The sequence below is a fragment of the Homarus americanus genome, unplaced genomic scaffold (assembly GCF_018991925.1).
Source record: "Homarus americanus isolate GMGI-L3 unplaced genomic scaffold, GMGI_Hamer_2.0 scaffold51859, whole genome shotgun sequence".
In the NCBI taxonomy this organism is placed as follows: domain Eukaryota; kingdom Metazoa; phylum Arthropoda; class Malacostraca; order Decapoda; family Nephropidae; genus Homarus; species Homarus americanus.
The window spans coordinates 2,956,075-2,975,125 of NW_024711292.1; the positions used below are offsets into that span (position 1 = coordinate 2,956,075).

General features: G+C 34.5%; 1 protein-coding gene across 3 annotated transcripts in view; it reads left to right on the forward strand.

Annotated features, from left to right (window-relative positions):
• The window catches only part of LOC121872191 (heparan sulfate 2-O-sulfotransferase 1-like), a 38,128-nt gene extending 19,547 nt beyond the window's left edge, over window positions 1-18,581 (forward strand). For all 3 annotated transcript variants that reach the window (XM_042375054.1, XM_042374968.1, XM_042374890.1), the window contains exon 10: window positions 17,488-18,581. In XM_042375054.1, coding sequence (XP_042230988.1) covers window positions 17,488-17,534 — 47 coding nt within the window. In that variant the 3' untranslated portion in view covers window positions 17,535-18,581. The remainder of the gene's footprint in view (window positions 1-17,487) is intronic.
• The last annotated feature ends 470 nt before the right edge of the window (window positions 18,582-19,051 follow it).

Sequence of the window (19,051 nt, forward strand, 5' to 3'; positions counted from 1 at the left end):
GCTGCCTTGCCTTCGCTGAGGGGTTTTTCTTGCTCATGGCCTTGTGTGACTTGTTATCAGCATAAAATTTTAATTAATTTGTCATGTTTGTCTAAATCATAAATTGTGGTTCTTACAAACAATATACTGGTCAAGGAGTTTTCATATCAAGTTTTTGTTGAATTTCCACTTTTTCCATTGATAATAAGCATTTTGTTTTCTTTTTACACAACTGCACTCAGTACCATCACCTTTGAGTTTCTTTGAGACATTTTAAGAGCATTATTCCTGGTTAGACTCTACAGTGCTTTGTTTCTAAGTGATGAAAGAATTTTACAGTCAGCATGAGTGTGCCGTCAGCTGGGATGCTTGTGTACTCTGAGTCTAGTAAGTTACAACATGTATCATGTGGTCAATAGTAGAAAATGTTCCTATTACCAGATCTTATTGGGTGACTCCACCAATTATACAGTTTAAAAAGATGTATCTTATTGGGAATATCCCTTATTGAGAAGTCCCTTATTGGGAGGGTGTACTGTATAATGGAATAATTAGTCACTGATGTTTACATTATATATACAGAGGATGACAATATGTGTTAGAGTTCCTCATACACTTTTACGAACCTTTGTATTCATAAACCGTAGTAATATATTTAGGAAACGAAAAGGAACACCCATGACAGTACTCAAAAGATATGTACTGTATATGACTAAAAGCATACCTTTATACAGTAGCCGAATCTTTTATCAGTTAGTAGTACAGTTATGATTGCAGTTTGAGAAATGGTAATCTATTTACCATTTTAATTAAAGATATATGAAGTATTTTGCACTTCTAACCAAAAAAATAAAAACAAATCCTCATTGTTGGGGATGTCTTAACTTGCATTTCATAGTGTACTCATAAACCAGTTATGAGTGACCTGTGAATGTCATACTGTATTCAGATTTTTTGGGGAGTGTTATTAAACCCAAAGGCCATGGTAATTGTTGGCAGCTTTAAGATCTTTGAATACCCCTGTCAACTATTGCTCTGATTGAGAATTTAGTAGTATGGTGTACCCTCAAGACATGGGAGTGTGATTAGCCATGAAAAGCTTATGTGCAGTACAGAACTACCTCAGAACTCCAGAAATGTTGAGACTGAGAGCAAGATGAATTTTCCATTTTTCTGAACAAAAATCACCTCACCTATGCCCTCAACCCCCTTGAAACCATTAGGCTTTTTTCTATTAAATGTTCAGTAGTAATTAAACAATTATTAAGTAGAAGTTTTTGATAAAAATCATACATAGTACAATAATATCTCCGTTACCCGGAACTCTCCATTACCCGGAATTTAAATTTACTTAGAATTTTCCGGCTCATTTTTTGGAAAATTCGGAGAAAAATTATGGAAAATCTCTCCATTCTGGGCCTGGGAATAAATTTTCAGGGAATTATGAGAGATTGCAGCATTCCCACGTGTCAGGTGCATGGGTGGCTTAGCTGCTTGGATCGCTTAGTTCATAATCTGCTGCCATTGAAGAAGGTTGTTCCCTCGCTAATTGCAGGTTTTGCATACAATTTTTGCTATGCAATGCTGTACATTACTGTATTAGAACAAAATCAGTCACAAATACAGTGTTAAGAATGTAAAAAGTGATTAGTTACGTATACTGTACAGTACCTGTATTTACATTCGATAAATGGGAAACACTGTAGCACCTACGTCTTTATTCAAGACCTCCTAAGGTCATGAAACCCACTAATCCCCCACCCTACCTCTACAATTGTAAGGATATGATTAGTTATATATTACATGCAGCTGAGTGGACAGTATCTGTCTACTCTATGTTTAAGATGATAGCATCTGCTGGTTAATACAGTATATACAGTATAGTAGTAGTATACATTATTTTGTTGACAATATTAACAATGTATTGTATGTACAGTGGTGTTTGCATAAAAAAATACGGCTCCTTGCAAGATGCGTTGTTTAGACGTTTGGAAAATTTTCCTGTGAAGAGTGGAAAATTACATTGTCTTTGCTCTAACACACAGCTCCTTTCACAACCATATCATATACTGTAGGTTATTTTTTTAAATATATTTATTTAACCAATCGTTTAGATAAGTCAATCAGGATTATTTGGGTAAAAAATTGTGTGTAACTTAATTAGAACTGCTTTTACAGACTACTGTATCAATATTTCTTATGTTTTTTATTATAAAAGAATGGAGTCCCCACCATAATATCATTTTGAGAGTTATATCTTGTAGAGAATTTATTCAGGATCATTATGGTATCAAATTCATCTCTTTAACACAATTAGAACAGATGCTGTGAATAAATGTTTATACTGTGCAGTTTTTCGCTTGTGCCTGTAGTCTATATACAGTATATTGGGAGAGTGTGTGTCCGTGAGAGATGAGGTGACCAGTTTAGACTCTTGGAAAATTTCCCCCAGCACCCAGAAACATTCTGGGAGTGTGGGCTAGTGTCTGTCTGTACAAAATGCATAGTTTTGACTATTGGAAACTTTTCCCAATACCCGGAAAAGTTCCAGGGATGTCAAATTTATCCGTGTTTGAGAGTCATCTTATTATCCGGAAATCTCTCATCCCCTGAAGAGCTCTGCACCAATTGTTCTGGCTAACGGGAAACTCATTGTACAGTACTTTTAATTACGTACTTACAAACAACAAATCACTTTGCTTGGACATTGTAGAAAAGTTTCAAGGTGAAATAGGCATACAAAGTACTCTGATGCTATAAACAAGTACAGTACTGTATACCCTGTAAGATTAAACTGTTTATGATAACAGATGTAACAACCTGACTTATTCTGATGATCTTATGATATTTTGTGTATGTTGGGGTGGGTCATAATGGATCAGTATGTTGTCCTTAACCTTTTGTTGACATATCCTGCAACAGTTGCAGTATGGTGGGTCTCACTGTTCTGGACATATACCTCAACTGTTGTGATATATTTCTTGTGGGCCCAATACAAATATTCTATGCTTTGTACTTGCTGAGCCTCTTTGTGGAGACTTCTGGCAACTGCCTTCAGGCAATGTAAGCCTCTTGCCCACTAGTAATGACTGGACCATGTCCAAGTTAAGATGTATGGCATTTGCTCATGTGCAGCTCCCCATGCAGGAGGAAATTGATGACATAATGTTTTATTCTGAAATCAGGATAAGGCATACGCTTTCAGTGCTGGAGTAGCTTCTACGAACCACTTATTCACCTATGAGGATCCCACATGGAATTAAAAAGATTCTTTGTTTATTCCCTCTGAACTTAGATGGTGTAAATCAGTTTATGGTAGATTTAATGTATTATGATTAATTTTTTATTCTCTCATCCAGCGGGTAATGACCATGAGTTGCCATCACTGTCCTTAATAGGTTAAGGGTTTACACTTGCCTTGTTTACAGGACTGCAGCACTGAGTTTGCTTGTACACCTTATAATCACACTTCCTCCATTGCTCTGACTTTTTTCTGTAGGTAGAAATGATCATAATGTGTAATTTACAAGGATGTTTATCTTTAACTGTGCCTCAAATCAATTTCACGTTAATGATTCACTAAACACATTTCACTGCTGGGCTGATACCTAGCTGAAGAGTAAAGTTACATCAGTTATGTGTCCATAAAGTTGCCAATTAGGTCTAGCATATCTACAATGTTAGTTGTAATTTTAATTTAATTAGTCATTTCACTATTACCGGTAGTGCAAATCTACAATGAGCACTTCTGATTTCTTAATAATGTATACCCGGTACCTGTAATTTGGTTTTGTGCTTGTGCCTGTGGAGGTTGGCATGCACTGCTGTACTTTATAACTAAAACACCATTGCAAATGAATTGTAAAAATTTGATGAGCCAAGTGTTCAATACTATATTTTGAACTATCTAGTGTTGTAGATATTGATACTGGGTGCTTGCTATGCAAGTACTGCTATACATGAACCCTGCTGATAAAGTTTACATCAAGATTGTGGGCAGCTGGACATTTGAAGTAATGATTCAACTAATGTCCAAGAGCCCTGAGTTAGTGTTTTTGTTTATTTTTTATTTTTAGAGTACAGTACTCTATTCGTTTTTTTTTGTGAGACGTGTATAAAATTTTTTTTGGATTTACGGGGATTCTCCTGAAATAGACTTTTATTATAGTAATATACAAACAAACATGTGTTGCAGCAGTTAGTGAATGAATGATAGTGTAGTGAATAAAAAGAGTGTGTGTGTGCATCATGACTAGAAAGGACTTGCAAGAGTGGAAAAAAAAGTAACACAAACATCAGAATATTAAAATTAAATTTAAAAGGAATGTAAGAAAACAAGACTATGAGGAGAATTAGGAATATTTTGGTGTCAATGAAATGTGAGATGAAATACTGCATATGAAGTAAGGGAAAAGGAAAGCAGTGTATGTGAGATTTGGGAGGGTTGCAAAGTTTGTGGGAGACCCGTGGAAAAGAATAGAATATGTACGTAAAAAAGAAAGGGATAAAGATGGTTGTAAAAATTTCTCCTGTGGCTCTCCTTTCAAGTTGCTCCAAGATGGTGTATTCATTAACGTCAAGTTGTGTATCCTTGAACACATTCATGATCCTTGAACACCTTCATCAGAGGCATGTATCCTTGAACACCTTCATCAGAGGCATGTATCCTTGAACACCTTCATCAGAGGCATGTATCCTTGAACACCTTCATCAGAGGCATATATCCTTGAACACCTTCATCAGACATGTACCCTTGTACACTTTCATCAAAGACAAAAGCTTAAAGCTTACAAGGCTCCTCAGGAATTGATGCTTTTTGTGGAAACTTATTGAAATAAAAATGACTTGGAAATACGCAATTTTAATTGGTTCATGGCTGTATTACTATTCCTGCCAAGTATCAAGAAAATTTGTATACCCCAGTCAAAGGATAGACCATGGACTTGTTATTGTGTTCGATTCCATAATATCCTGTGGACTGACTTTGGAATATACAGTACTACTTAGGTGTGTTTGTGTAAATAATTTTGTATGTACATATGTGGGATTCTAAAGAGAAGATTGAATTAATTAAAGAATGCAATGCATGCTTATCTAAGTAAGGACTTGTTTGATGCCTTTATCTACAGCGGGTTGGTGAGCTAGGTCTATTACTGCTACAAAATATTGACTTCTCTCGGTACACTGGACTAAAGCTACTTGCCTTTCGAGACATTTGTCATTCCATTGTTCTCTGAAATCGGTAAAAGGTAAATTACAAAGTTATCCTTATTTTAAGTTACTGTACTTCTGAATTGTAAAATCCTTAAGTGTGTAAGAGGTTCCCATTTGAAATACGAATTAATTCAGAAGTGTCTGCGACTGCACATACTTGTTATTTAATGATATGGGGTACATAGGTGTGACTAATAAGCTTCTTATATTTCTGTATATTCTTGTTTGAATGTGTATGTAAATACCTGTAGTACTATGAATGATAGGGTGACTTCTGAGAAAAGTGTTATACTGTACTGTACTTAAAGTCATTGAGGGTGATGTTTGTCCCCTGCAAAATGTATCAAACAAAAGTCATGATTCTGGTTTATAAAGTGGAAGATGGTGATTATTAGACTTGCCCTAGACATTCATAATATATACCTAATTGCCAAATTTAATTTTATCCTTTATAGCCTTCTCATGTTATTGAACAGAACATTGCTTCATTTTGATAGATGTACAGACATACATACAAACATACAGGGTAACACTACTGTATTTCTCCCTGATTGAAGATTGTGTCACATTATTAGTTTACCAAAGGTACACATACTGGGCTACATATATGGTGTTGCAGGTCTGGGAGGTGTAAGTACAGTGTATGATATAACTCTGTGAGGTGTATGTATGAGGGTATAACTGTGAGGTGTATGTATGAGGGTATAACTGTGAGGTGTATGTATGAGGGTATAACTGTGAGGTGTATGTGTGAGGGTATAACTGTGAGGTGTATGTATGAGGGTATAACTGTGAGGTGTATGTATGAGGGTATAACTGTGAGGTGTATTTATGAGGGTATAACTGTGAGGTGATTGTAAGAAAAATTTATGACCTGTAATACAAGGTTTGAATATGTAGGGGAAAAAAGCTTTGGAATTTGGCTTTCCTCAACTATTAGGAGCCATATCTGGGTGCCCTGGAGAGCAGCTTTAATGTTTTCAAAATGAAGAATATTCCTCACAATATCTCTGTGATTGACATTCTTGGGTTACTGTAATCTAAGTTAACAGCATTTAACATTACAAAAAAAAAAAGGAAAATCCTGTTCTGTTACTTATAGCTCCTCACTCACTAGTATTAGGGAACCTTGCATGCTGAGGATTTGTTGTTTGCACATGTTTTATACTAAGGTAATTTATATTGCTGTATAGGTAATATTGTAATGGCTTCATATCTTTTTTGTAATCGAAGCAAATGACATTTAAAGTTGTTTGGTAAATCTTTGAAATGTGCAGTATTTGGTAGGTGTGTGATCTCAGATTATCCAAAAAATGTATACTGTACTGTACTGTACTGACACAAGTGTTTTAGTAAGTTATTATATTCAACTCCCTCCTCTCAGGGCAGGAAGTAGTATATTGGTAGTTTTGGATATTATAGACAGTACTGTACACTGAAATGTAAATAACCACGTCCCTATGTGATCCCACCCTTTTAACTTTACACTATTGGTCAATATCCATTCGGGGTTTCCCTGTATTTTATATCGAAGAGTTCTTTTAGAAAATTGGGAATGTTGAAAGTTGAGTGCCAAAGGTGTGAAGGTTCTTGTTTACTCATCTGCCAACCTCAATGTTTATTTAACAGGCCAAATGTGTGAGCAGCTCTTTATTATAGAAAGTTAATAAAGACATGGGGTTTTACTGATGATTTTTCGTTCATGAAAACTGTTCTGTATTTTTGAGGTAGTTGAGATGGTCAGTTTACCGAACAGCTAATTTTGATAGACAAAACTGATGTTATATTTTCCTTTTCAACAAAGCTGTATATTATTTTCATTTTATATAATGTACTAACTTATCAGTTATTTGTAAAAAAAAAAAAAAAAAAAAATCCATTTATAATGATAGTGATAACCATCACTCATCAAAAGACATAAGCCATTTTCGATGATGGATGATTTCTTTTTTCATTTTAAGACAAACTGTTACTTTCATAATCAGCACCTTATAGTGTACAGTATTAAAGGAAGAATACCTTCCTTAGTAACAACAAACACATACTATTTCCCATTTTTTTAAATTTTTTTATTTATATATATATTTTTTTTAGATACGGTACTGTCCCATTAGAGTTGTAGGGATAATGAAGAAAATTTGATATGAGAATCTTGTGGCAGCTGTGGTTGTAGTCAAGTTGCCAATTCATTAATATAATTTTCTTCATTATTTAAGCAAATATACGAACATTTGGAAACTTTTCATGATCTAAAATAATGAAGAAGAGTTTTATTATTATAAAAATGCTACCTTTGGTGTGTTTAATATTTATCCTGAGAGTGATACAGCCAAAAATAAATCTATCAATCACAATCACCATTACAAACAGCCTTACTTTACCAAGTATTGCCAGGTAAAATTGCCAGCACAAGACCCAGGGTGGGGTCAGTGCATCTTTGGTTGACTGTACGTACAGGTAAATCTCGATAAACGAGATCTCATTCAGTGACATTCCTCTTTAATGATGGTCATGAATTAAGATCATGTCCCTATATACGATAAAAAATAAAGTTGTTTTAAAGATATCCATCTATATCTATTGTTTGTTTTTTATCTCTAGTGGAAACTATGGGTTGTACAGTATACTCAAATTAATTGCTGTCTTGCAAGGATTCCAGCAATGCAAATTACTGTACTATACAATATTTTTCTATCTCAAGTCAGCTACATTTTATACGGAAACAATATTTCAATATTTAACCCTACGCACCACACATTTCTTACTTCACTTGTCACTCGTACCTGCGCACCGCCACATGGTCAACCGGCGCACTACAGCTTGGTACTTTGTCGATTGTAAACCTGCCATCGCATTGCTCCATGATTATCGGTCAGCATCGTACTTATCATTGGTGTTTTTCCCCCCCGTATAGTGAGAAGACAGCACTAACATTCAGATTGAACTGTGTTATGGTGGATGTGAAGTGATTTTTTTTTTTATTTTTTTATTACTGTAAAGTACTTCGCCTCTGTTGTGAAAAAGATGTGAACAGTGTCGGTGCTATCATTGTTTTTATGTTATCATCACTCTGGTTTATAACAAATGCTTTTGCTTTGTTTTTGTGACTGAATAAAGCAGTGTAACTTTGAAAATGTCTGGGAAGGCCAAGGCATCCAAGACAACCATGTCGCTGAAGTGAAGCGTGACATTGTGAAGCAGCATGAGACTCCCCAGTGGTTGTGTGGGAGCCAGAGTGACATCACTTCACCTACAAGAGTCCCCTTAGCCTCAAAGGGGATATGTAATGATAACCAGGCTTATTCTTCTGGATGTGGTGAGTTGTTTAATTGTTTTTGATTGATTTTATAAGTGTAGGAATTGTTTTTATCGGTGATACATGTGTGTCTGGGATCATATCCCACTGAACCCCATGTTTTAATGCTCCTTATCTACGATATTTCACTTAGTGATGGGTTTTTCAGGAACCTAACCCCATTATTTATCGAGGTTTACCTGTACATTTAATTTTTAGAATGTATGCATGTTAAAACATACAATTGACTAAAAGACAGAGCATCTTTTTAAAATTTAACAAAAGAGCATAATTATTTTACCATCATTCATGTAGTGTAGAATCTCTCACTAGTGAGCCACTTTGCACTACATCTGTTGTGGTACACAGTATTATTGTTTCTCATGTTCTGTTACACAGCCCGTCCATTCACGGTTATTAAGTCTTTGTTGATCTTAACATTAATCCACATTGATCTTAACAACAATAGGAATGTGAATCATTACATATTACTGTACTGTACTGGCTAAACTTTGTATGCGACCATCTGAAACTAATAAATAATATATTCTCATAAATTTATGGAGAGGGCCAGCTAGATACAGTATTGCTGGTGGGCCATATTTGGGTTCACTGGTTGGACATGTTTGGTTTAGGATAAACCGAGGAGTATAGATTCAGGGGCATATTTCCAACCATTCCACACCTGTGAGCTATGTTATGTTATGGTTATTTTTCAACTTATAATTTCAGGGAAGGTACTGAATATATAATTTTCTCAATTTTCTTTACTCAGTTACATACAAACTCAATCTTACATACAGAAGGTGAAAAAAATACAAAACAAAATTATTATGAAGCATAAAGTATTTTTCAGCTTGTGATTTCGGGTAGATGCACGTAATTTTCTGAATTTTTTACTGTTACATGAACACACAATCCTACATACAGAATGTACAAAAATAAATACAGTAAAAGAAATAATTACGTATCTACGAGTTTATATCCATGAAGCTGTGTGGTGAAGTCGGAGGGTCCGTGGCGGAGCACTGTTGCTCAGGCAAGTATCAGGGGTGACTGTGACACAGTTTGTACACTAACTTATTTCATATTTGCTATTTTTATGCTTTCATTATTGCTGTACTAGTTATATGATTTTGTTATTGCTGTTTATGTGCATATAATATTAAGGTTTAATGTTTCCGTGTGCAGTTAAAGCTGCTTTTAGGGGTGAATCTAGTGATCTGAACAGAGGCTTCACAGCCAATTACAGAGGGTTTACTATACATTTTAGTTCCAGCCCTCCAAATTCCAGAAAAAAACAAATCTGTGAACCCCCAGGTCCCAAGCATGCCAGATAAAGGGTCCCATACCTACCTACCTGAGGAACTAAAACTTCAGTATCAGTCTGACATCTAACCCCTTGTGTTAGCCAAATAAAATATTGAGAGTGGCATACCCCGTAGTGAAGGGGTTAACCAAGTATCAATTGGGCAGCTAAGATCCCTCATTCTTTCCTCCATATTGTAACCAAAGGCGACATGGGTCACATAATGCATGTGTTTTTGTATGGCAAGCAAGGACTCTCAGCTTTCACCTAATTGGGAACTTGACTCCTCCCATAATCCCATTTTTAGGGTTACAATTGTGTTGGGAAAGATAGAATATTTTCTAGAATATAGTCCATCATACATGTAAGGAGTCATTGGTTGTCATGTCTACAAAACATGTGTTATTATAAATTAGTTTTAGGATTAGTCCTTCCTTTATGAAGCAAGTTTTCTTTGATATTGTGCTTGAATACTCATAGTTTTTGTTGATATAATTTAATAGAATACACAAACCAGATTCTGTTTTCAATGACAGCAGTTATTATTGAAGCTACTGTACTTTGTTAAAATTAATTATATCTTTCATTCCATTTAATGATTTTTTCCTTTAACTTTTATTTTTCAAGGACATTTCAGAATTCAGTTCAAATTTGGTGATGGGATCAACATGTCTCTTTTTGTGGTTTTATGTTCCACATCATAACTCATATAATCTTTGGCAGTACAGTACTGTATCTCTTAAATTTTTTGTGAATGAATTTTTGTACAAAATGTAGTCTAAGACTTAATTTTAAGGGTATTCAATGTGCGTATTTATCTAGTTGATTTTTTGTTCCTCGAAAGTACTTACCTTTTAGATGAAGAAAATATTCACAATCAGTCAACATACAGGCAGCCAGTGATTTTGTCTTATCTTTTTGGGGTGATAAGGAGTTCATGTTGAGACATACATCTAATAGTATATTCTTTCAGTACTCATAGTAGGTTGGTCCTTAAAGTTACCAGATGTCATTCTTTTTTCTTGCTCATTAAGGTTTACTTTTATTTTGGTAATTATTTGTTTTCTTATTTTTGTAGAGTCTGATTACTACAAAACACAGGCCAAGATTGACTCTAATTATGATGATGGTTCCACATTCTATCCATCTGTCTGTTTATTCTTGATTTTTTTTTTTTTTTGTATTCAATGACTTAAGTACAGTAGTCTTTGTTTTGTAGACCTTGTGTGAATATATATTGCTACAGAATACTGGCCAAGCTTTATGATGATGATGATGATGATGATGATGATGGTGATGAATCCTGTTGTTGGTTCATTTTCCTGTAAGCAAGTCATAAACTGCTTGTGGGACTTAGTCTTTTATTGACACATAACCATACCTTAGATTATGCATTTCTATGGTCTCTTGTGTATTTAGTAACTGACTTAGATGTATGAAATAGATACTGTATTGAATTGATGTGAAGCTGACGACTATTAAGGGGCAGAAATCCTACCATATAACTGTGGAACTGAAAGATTGAGCTGGCTTTAAGATTTGGTATATTATTGGTATCTGCCTGTTGTGTGTCAGTACGTATTGTTCAGGATTATTGAGTGCTGGGAAGACATATTTAATGTAGGAGGTAACCTATTGATGAGTAGATGTAATTTATGATATATTGTATTAGCTAACCAGGTGAGAACTATTAATTAGCTGTGATAGTTCTTATAATACATGACTATAACTAAGCAGATGTATATACCTATGCAGTGCGGCTTTAGAAAAGTGTCAAGTTATGTGCTAAAAAGATATTTTTTTCTTTTGTAAAACAAATCATCTGAAATGTAAAACTCTTTATGGCAGCATGAAAATAATGAAGAGTTATGTGCCACAAGGACTGGAGTAAACAGTGCTATGTGTTAGGGATGATGATCCACTTTTGCTTATATCTGGAAGTTTGTACTGTACTGTACTGTAGGTAAATTTTGTATTATAATTATTTTAGTTAATGAACATATTCTGGCCATTTATTGATTAGTGAATTAATTTTTTTATTGCTACATTCATGATATACGTCGAATCTTTTTATATTAAAATATTGATCATTATTGAAATTTTTAGTATTATTATTACCAAACCTTCATTTGCTTTAATTTTAGAAGTAATAGTGTAAATTTACACCAGACTGTTTAAATTGTGGGAGTAAAATCTTTATTGAGGCTTTGGATCAGTACCCAAACTTCTTTTAAGACACTGTATAAAGTGATTACTATTATATTATTTGTCATGCTGTATTGTTCATCAGTCTGCATATCTCTTATTGACAAACTGTAAAATGGTTTAATTTACTTCTGATTTCTAATACTCTTCACGAAACAGCCACTATAACTAAATTGGCATGTTGTAGACCTAATATTTCAACAGAGTCTTTGGTAGAAGATATTCAATATTGAATGAGGTTGTAAGCTGAATAAAATCTTGTATCAGTTGATCAGCTTACATGTACAGTGTTGGTGCAAGAATGAACTGTAGTCCTAATACATTATGTGCCTTGGGAGGTCTCACATAACCAACCTCAGTACTGGACTGTACTGTAATAGTTTCCATGGATGTGTTGTCTGGATACCACACATACCATACAAAACCATACAAAATACTTTTCATCCATGTTTATGTAATAGTTTTATGTTTTACCAGTGGGATTAAAAGTGATGTGGATTAATCTGTAATGTTGTGTATTGATTGGGATTACAATATTTATTAGTAGTCTTATTTTTAACCAAATGCAGTAAACTTCCTCTAATCCGGCTAATTGGGGGTAAGGCCTGTCTGGTTTAGCCGAAATTCCGGGATGGGCGGGGTCTGTAATGTCTATATTGAAAGGGGGTAAATTCGAGAAGGTCTGTGGGATTTCCAACTCGAGCTACCTAAGAACACTGAACCTACTGTAATTTTTTGCCTAGACTTGACACCCTCAGGGTTTTTATACACCAAATGAAAGTTTTATTTTTAGCCGCCTAAGGTTTTAACATCTGTGGAAAAAGTTAATTCTTCCTCAGTCTCATACGCTCTTGGCAGCTCTCAGTACAGCTGTACGTGGCGAGTCACCTCTCAGCTGGTGTTGCTTTACACACTCATACAGTATGTCTGGCAGCCGTGTGTGCTGTCACTGTTGCCACACTCGACTCTGTTCACGCCTAATGGCACAGAAATACCTCCACTTGAACATGTTTAATGTGAACAGTACTTGGTTGCATTCACTCATGCACGAAGAGAACAAGCAGTTGTGCATCTCTCACATTTTTGTTTATCTTTGGTAATTTAAGAAATCTTCAGAATTTTTTTTACTCAATATGAGTGGTAAATTTTCTCCCTAAGCCTTACACTTGAAGGCACAAAGTTGGACATTGTTTGTATATGCTTTTACAGTAAACCCTTGATAACTCGGTACATGGGGCTCTGACTTTGCCGAGTTATCCCAAATTCCGACTTATCAAGGCACTTCCCCCTCTTACAAAAATACAAGAAACAATTATCGACCCATATATGTGTACCCAGTACATGTAATTGCTAAATGTAAAAAAGTAACACTTACCAGCACTGCAGGCAAAGAATGAAGCATCATAGTAAGTGACACAGATGCATGGTAGGTGACACAGGTATGGTAGGTGATGCAGGTGGCCAGATAAGCTGAAATATTTTCCCAGATAATTTTATATATCTCAGAATTTCCCGTTATACTATAATACATTCCGAGACCATATCCATGTTGAGTTATATGAAATTCCAAGTTAACGAGAGTTTACTGTACAGTACTTCCGTCCAGTCCCTATACAGGACTCTCTTTTTTTGTGTCATGAGTGCATACTGTATTGTATTTTTCATCTGATGTACATATAGTATACTATACAGGGGGGGTACTGTATCTTGTTTTGTAATACTGTATGTCATCACCCTCTGCCCAAATATGTTAACCTGATACAGAATTTCAACAGTCAATATAAGAAGTTCCTGAATATCCAGGAAAAGGTTGAATTGTTGACCATCTTGCTAACACTGCTGATACCATGGGCCATTACCTGGCTCTTATGTCATTACCGAGGTTTGTATAAGGTATGAGTAAGAATGAAGCTGTAGTCTACATTATTGACTAGAAATCAGGTTATTTTATAATACAGTATATATGAATGTTTCTGTACTGTACTTAGAAAACCACTTATTTTTGTATCAACATCATACAGTATTTGAAGGGTAGTTTTGCACATTTTTTAACTATACAAATTTTACCTGTTATTGATCATAAGTCGATATTGCTGATGAAAAATTCAGTTTAAACAAATTATTTGCACTGAATTTCAAAGATATGCTGGGATCAACTGTATTATTTTGTTTAACCCACAAACATATTAAGGCTTTTAACTGGCTGGAAATAGGAGAGAGGTTAAGTGGGTGGAATTTATATTTTAAAGATTTAATGATGGAAAAGTGGCAAGTAATTTATGATTGGGGGTGGAAGAAGGGAGGAAGGAAATATTTAAATAATAGATAAAAATGAGAGTAAGCAGATGAAAATTAGGGAAAGGTCCAGGAGTGGATAGTGTTAAAGGAAAGATGTTGAAACATGGAGATAAGAAAACAATAAGCATCCACCTATCAAGAGTTTGTCAAATGACATGTGGAACAGGGAAAGTATCAGATGAATGGTTTAACACGATAATGATACTTTTTTAAGGGGTAAAGAGGTGAGGAAGAGTACAAAAACCATGGGAGAAATAAAAAGAGTAACTCTACTAACCCCACCTCCTGTGATAAGTGTCATAATGTCTGCATTTTTTGCTCTTCAACTTTTGCTTTATGTATGAGACAAACAAACAATGAATTACGTACATTTTTCAATTTGTGATCTTCCCCAAAGAGCCCATCGTGTTTTTATCCAATAAAATTCCCATCATATTTTTACTCTTCACTCTGTCTTGTTTGGACAGTACAGTACCAATCCCAAATACAGTATTTGTACTTAAATTCTCAAATTTCTGGTTCATCATTTTTCATTTAAAATCCTCACCATATCTTATAAACATTCTTGTCACAGTATAATTTTTGTATTTTGTGTAAATGGAGAGGATTATGAAATGCAGGCCAAGTTTAATTTCAAGAATGATTCTGCCTGAAGTCACTGAAAATAAAGATATACGGTACTGTATTTGTTTCTGTTTTTTGTAGGTACCATCTTATGATTATGATTACATACTGTATACATATATATTTGTTGGGGGGTGGGGGATCATTCATTATCAATTAGAGATAGTCATTACCCTCTGCCAAGTGGTTGCTGTTTACATTATATCATTAGTGAAACTTATATACCAGGTTGTTAACACTTATAGACAACAATTTGAGCTAAAGTGAATCAAGTTCAAAGTTATTGGCTGCATCAAGTTCTGGGAGCTCTTTGGCTGGAGTAGATCTGAAGCAAGATTTGATGAATTTTAGTTCCTTCTTTGGATGATCTTGAATTACCAAAAGCCTTAACATAAGGTACATTAGTTTAGTGCATGTTGTTAGTTGTGGCCCAAGTAAAATTGAAGGCCATTTGTGCTACACTTCCCTAGAAAATCTGACCATCAATTTCTAAAATATTTTTGCTATTTTTTTTTAGTCTGACAGCATATTTTGTTTATCTAAAACATTACTGTACTGACTAAATTGGAAGATATTTTTAAGACAATATTGTGAATGCTACAATGATGTAAAAGTAAAAATATTGGCAATAACATGTATAGTAGTATATCATGTTTTTAAAACATACCCAACTCATGGATTTAAAACTGTTTCAATAATGGAGTTTCAATACCAACTAACATCCTATTTACTTGTGAGTGCAGATATGAACATGAAGGAAGTGAATAGAAGGAAGGAAAGGAAGAAGACCAGGGACTAATGAAAGAATGGGGTGTAGGAATGAAAGTTAGTATGAGTGTGTGCTGAAATAAAAATGCTTGGAGGAGACTGCAAGAAAATGGGAAGTAGTATACTGAAGAGATTAAAAAATGCATATTAATAGTAAAGTCTTCAGGCAGTCAGTTATTTTCTCTTTTGCATGTTGTGTATATCATGTCAGTCATTCACTGCTTTGGTAACAGTTTCATTTGGTTATTGTTAGATATTCATCGTATGGCTTTAATGGTGGTGTTTACTCGTTTAATCAGTTTTAAAGTGACAATGTTCAACCATAATACACTCAGTGGTGAAAATGTAGATACCTGTGTGTGTCCTCATCCTTTGTCCTTGTTGGTGAAGATGTAGAATTTAATTAACCTTTTATCTGCTACAAATTAAAACAAAGTGTACCTTTTTCTCATATGTAAAAATTCTTATAAATTTGACAACTTAACCCAGGACCCACAAACACCTATCACATTGTATACCATACCCTGGGGGCAGTTCTTCTCTTGTGTAAGGGGATGGAGACTGCTGTCCTCTAAGTGGAAAGGTCATGGGATGCTATCACAGTGACTGATGGGAGTGATGCTACCTACCTGATAGTCTGGAACTTTATAGAGATGATGACCAGGGCATAAGAACTAGCAGTTGCATAGTTCATAGTTGTGACAGAAGCAATCTTGGGGCCTTCTCTCACATTCTTCTTTACCATTGAATGATTAAAACATTTAATAATACAACAACAATTATTTTACTTGTAATGTGAAATCTGTATGAGGGGCTTGGTAAAAAAAAAATGATGGTCTAATGATAAAGTTCATTGAAAAGTAAATAATTTAATTCAGCTAAGGTGAAGGTCAGAATGATCAACATACAGTACAACACTGTACAGCATAGTGTTTATGAACACTTGCTGTGTCATCAAGTACTGTAGTGGAGTGGCTTACCTTTAATGCTCATAGTTTCACTGTGGAGAGGGTGAGGGACATTAAGGAATATATATTTATCTAAATACGTATTGGTTCTTTGGCCACATTTTAAAACAACACATTCCTAGTTTGCCAACCTCCACAATGACCCTATTATCATCATTTTACTATTTTCTAATACAGGGTACTTTGTGTAATTGTTTCCTTATATTTCTCCTGCTTGTTTCTTTAAATTTTTCCAGTTTATATGTACAGTACTCAGAACAGCAACTCTAACTGTACTCTTATCAGTACTGTACTGTACATGTTACCTGTATCACACGTCTCAGCAAAAGCAGCTTTTACAACTTTTGGGTGAATCTGTTTGTTATGAATGTAGGATAGTGTGTACATGATATGGATACCCAGTAGATTGATGGGATATTTTTTAATTAATATAATGGAATTTTACCAAGTAGATTTTACCTTTTTCTTATTGACAGTATGCTATAGTGGCTGTTTTAGAAAATTGTGATTAACTATTATTTTGAAATACTGAAAAATGTGTACACAGTCTTCAGAATTTGTATATGTGAGTTTTCTTAAGAATATTTTGCTGATAATTATTTAAAATGTAAAGTGCAGATACCTTTGTTCCTCTAGCTTGTACACAAATTAGTCATAGGTATGGATACATAAGCACAAATACTGTACATGGGTCTGATTAAAAGAGAGGTCATTACAAACTTCAGTTAGATGTTATTTCTTTGGGATAAAGTTAGTGCACTGGAGATATTACTGTATTAAAATATTGAAAGATTTGCATTTAGATACTTTTCCTGCATTTTTAACAGGGCGAAGTCGTGCAGATCATCTGCGACAGCGAAGGACAATGCAGTAACATCATGCTGAATTGAAGCATCAGTGACTGTTTATTTTGAATCACTGTAATAATTTATTTTAGTTAGTTTTCAGTTATAAACAATACACATAAAGGAAAATGGTTGTCTCACAAAATGCCTCATATAAATAAGAAATTTTCTTGAACATTGTCATGTTGGTGCTGTGCTTGAAAGTGATTGGAGCAAAATATCATTAATAATGGTGTACAGTAGAAAGTTTTGGGACATACATTCCTGAGTATGGGCCAATTGTGGTTAATCATTTAGTTCTGGTAAAGCATTACCTCTGGTGAGATAAAAAGTTAAGTTAAAGCTCAAGTGCTTGTCAGGAAGAGAAATAATCGGATGTTTTGCGTAAGAAATTTTGAGCTTTTATTTCTCTCAATGGATTAGTTACTATATGGTGATCCATTAGGTTATACAGTCCCAAGATATAACAGTTATCTTGTAGCTCATCTTTGTATTTCATGTGTCTATGATTTTCTATGACGGTTTTCTAGAAAGATTTCAGTAATTTTCTCAATTTATTAGATAGCTTGATACAGTACAGTATTACCATACGTTTTCTAGTGTTGACAATATCAAAGTCCAACAAATCCACTGCCCAGGGCTGGAAGACTGCTATGAGGTTGAGCATAAACTACTGAAAAGTTCTGTATCTTGTCTGCCAGAATTTCTTTATTTTTTCACTGAGGTAACCTGGTTACAATACAGTATTATCATGTATTTTACAGCCAAAATCGAGATGTGAAGCTTTTCTTAAAATGTTAGCTTATTTTGGAAACTTGATCACCTACTGTGTTGACTGATCAAATTTGTTTCACACAATACTATACTTGTAGGTGTTTGCTCTCTTCACTACATTGTACAATTAATTACACCATAGATCAAATGAACAGTAAAGACACACACATGCTTTTAAACAGTCAAGTTGCCCAGAGGTTGGTTTGCGTATGGAATCAATTCTTTGTACATAAAATAACATATATTGTACCAGTAAATGTTAGGAACAAATAAAAATAATAATAATAAAAAAAAAAAAAAAATACTGCGTTGCCATTTAGCAATCTTGTTGCCAGCACGAGACAGCAGAGCTGTGAGGGAACGCCACATTCTGTATGAACAATTGTGTGCATGTAAGAGTAAAATTAAATAAATAAATGACAAAAATTATGTATATTTACCCAAAAATCTGATGAAATTAAAATATTCCTCATCTATTGTTATGGTAAACAGTCCTGGAGAGTTAAGGCATTGGCACACTGGACACTTTCCTCCAAACATGTTGCCTGTTTTGCTACCTGTTGACCTGACGGCCCAACAAGCAGCAGAATTTCTGCTGTTGCGAGAAATGGACAACGGTTTGGTGGGGATCTTTGCTGGCTGGATTAGTGCTCAAATGAGCTTCATATAATTTCAAGAAAAAATTGAAATAAATAATTTCACAAAAATAATTAAAAATATAACAATGGCATATTTCTATTTATTCGTCACTTTAAAACTTATTTAGAGTCTT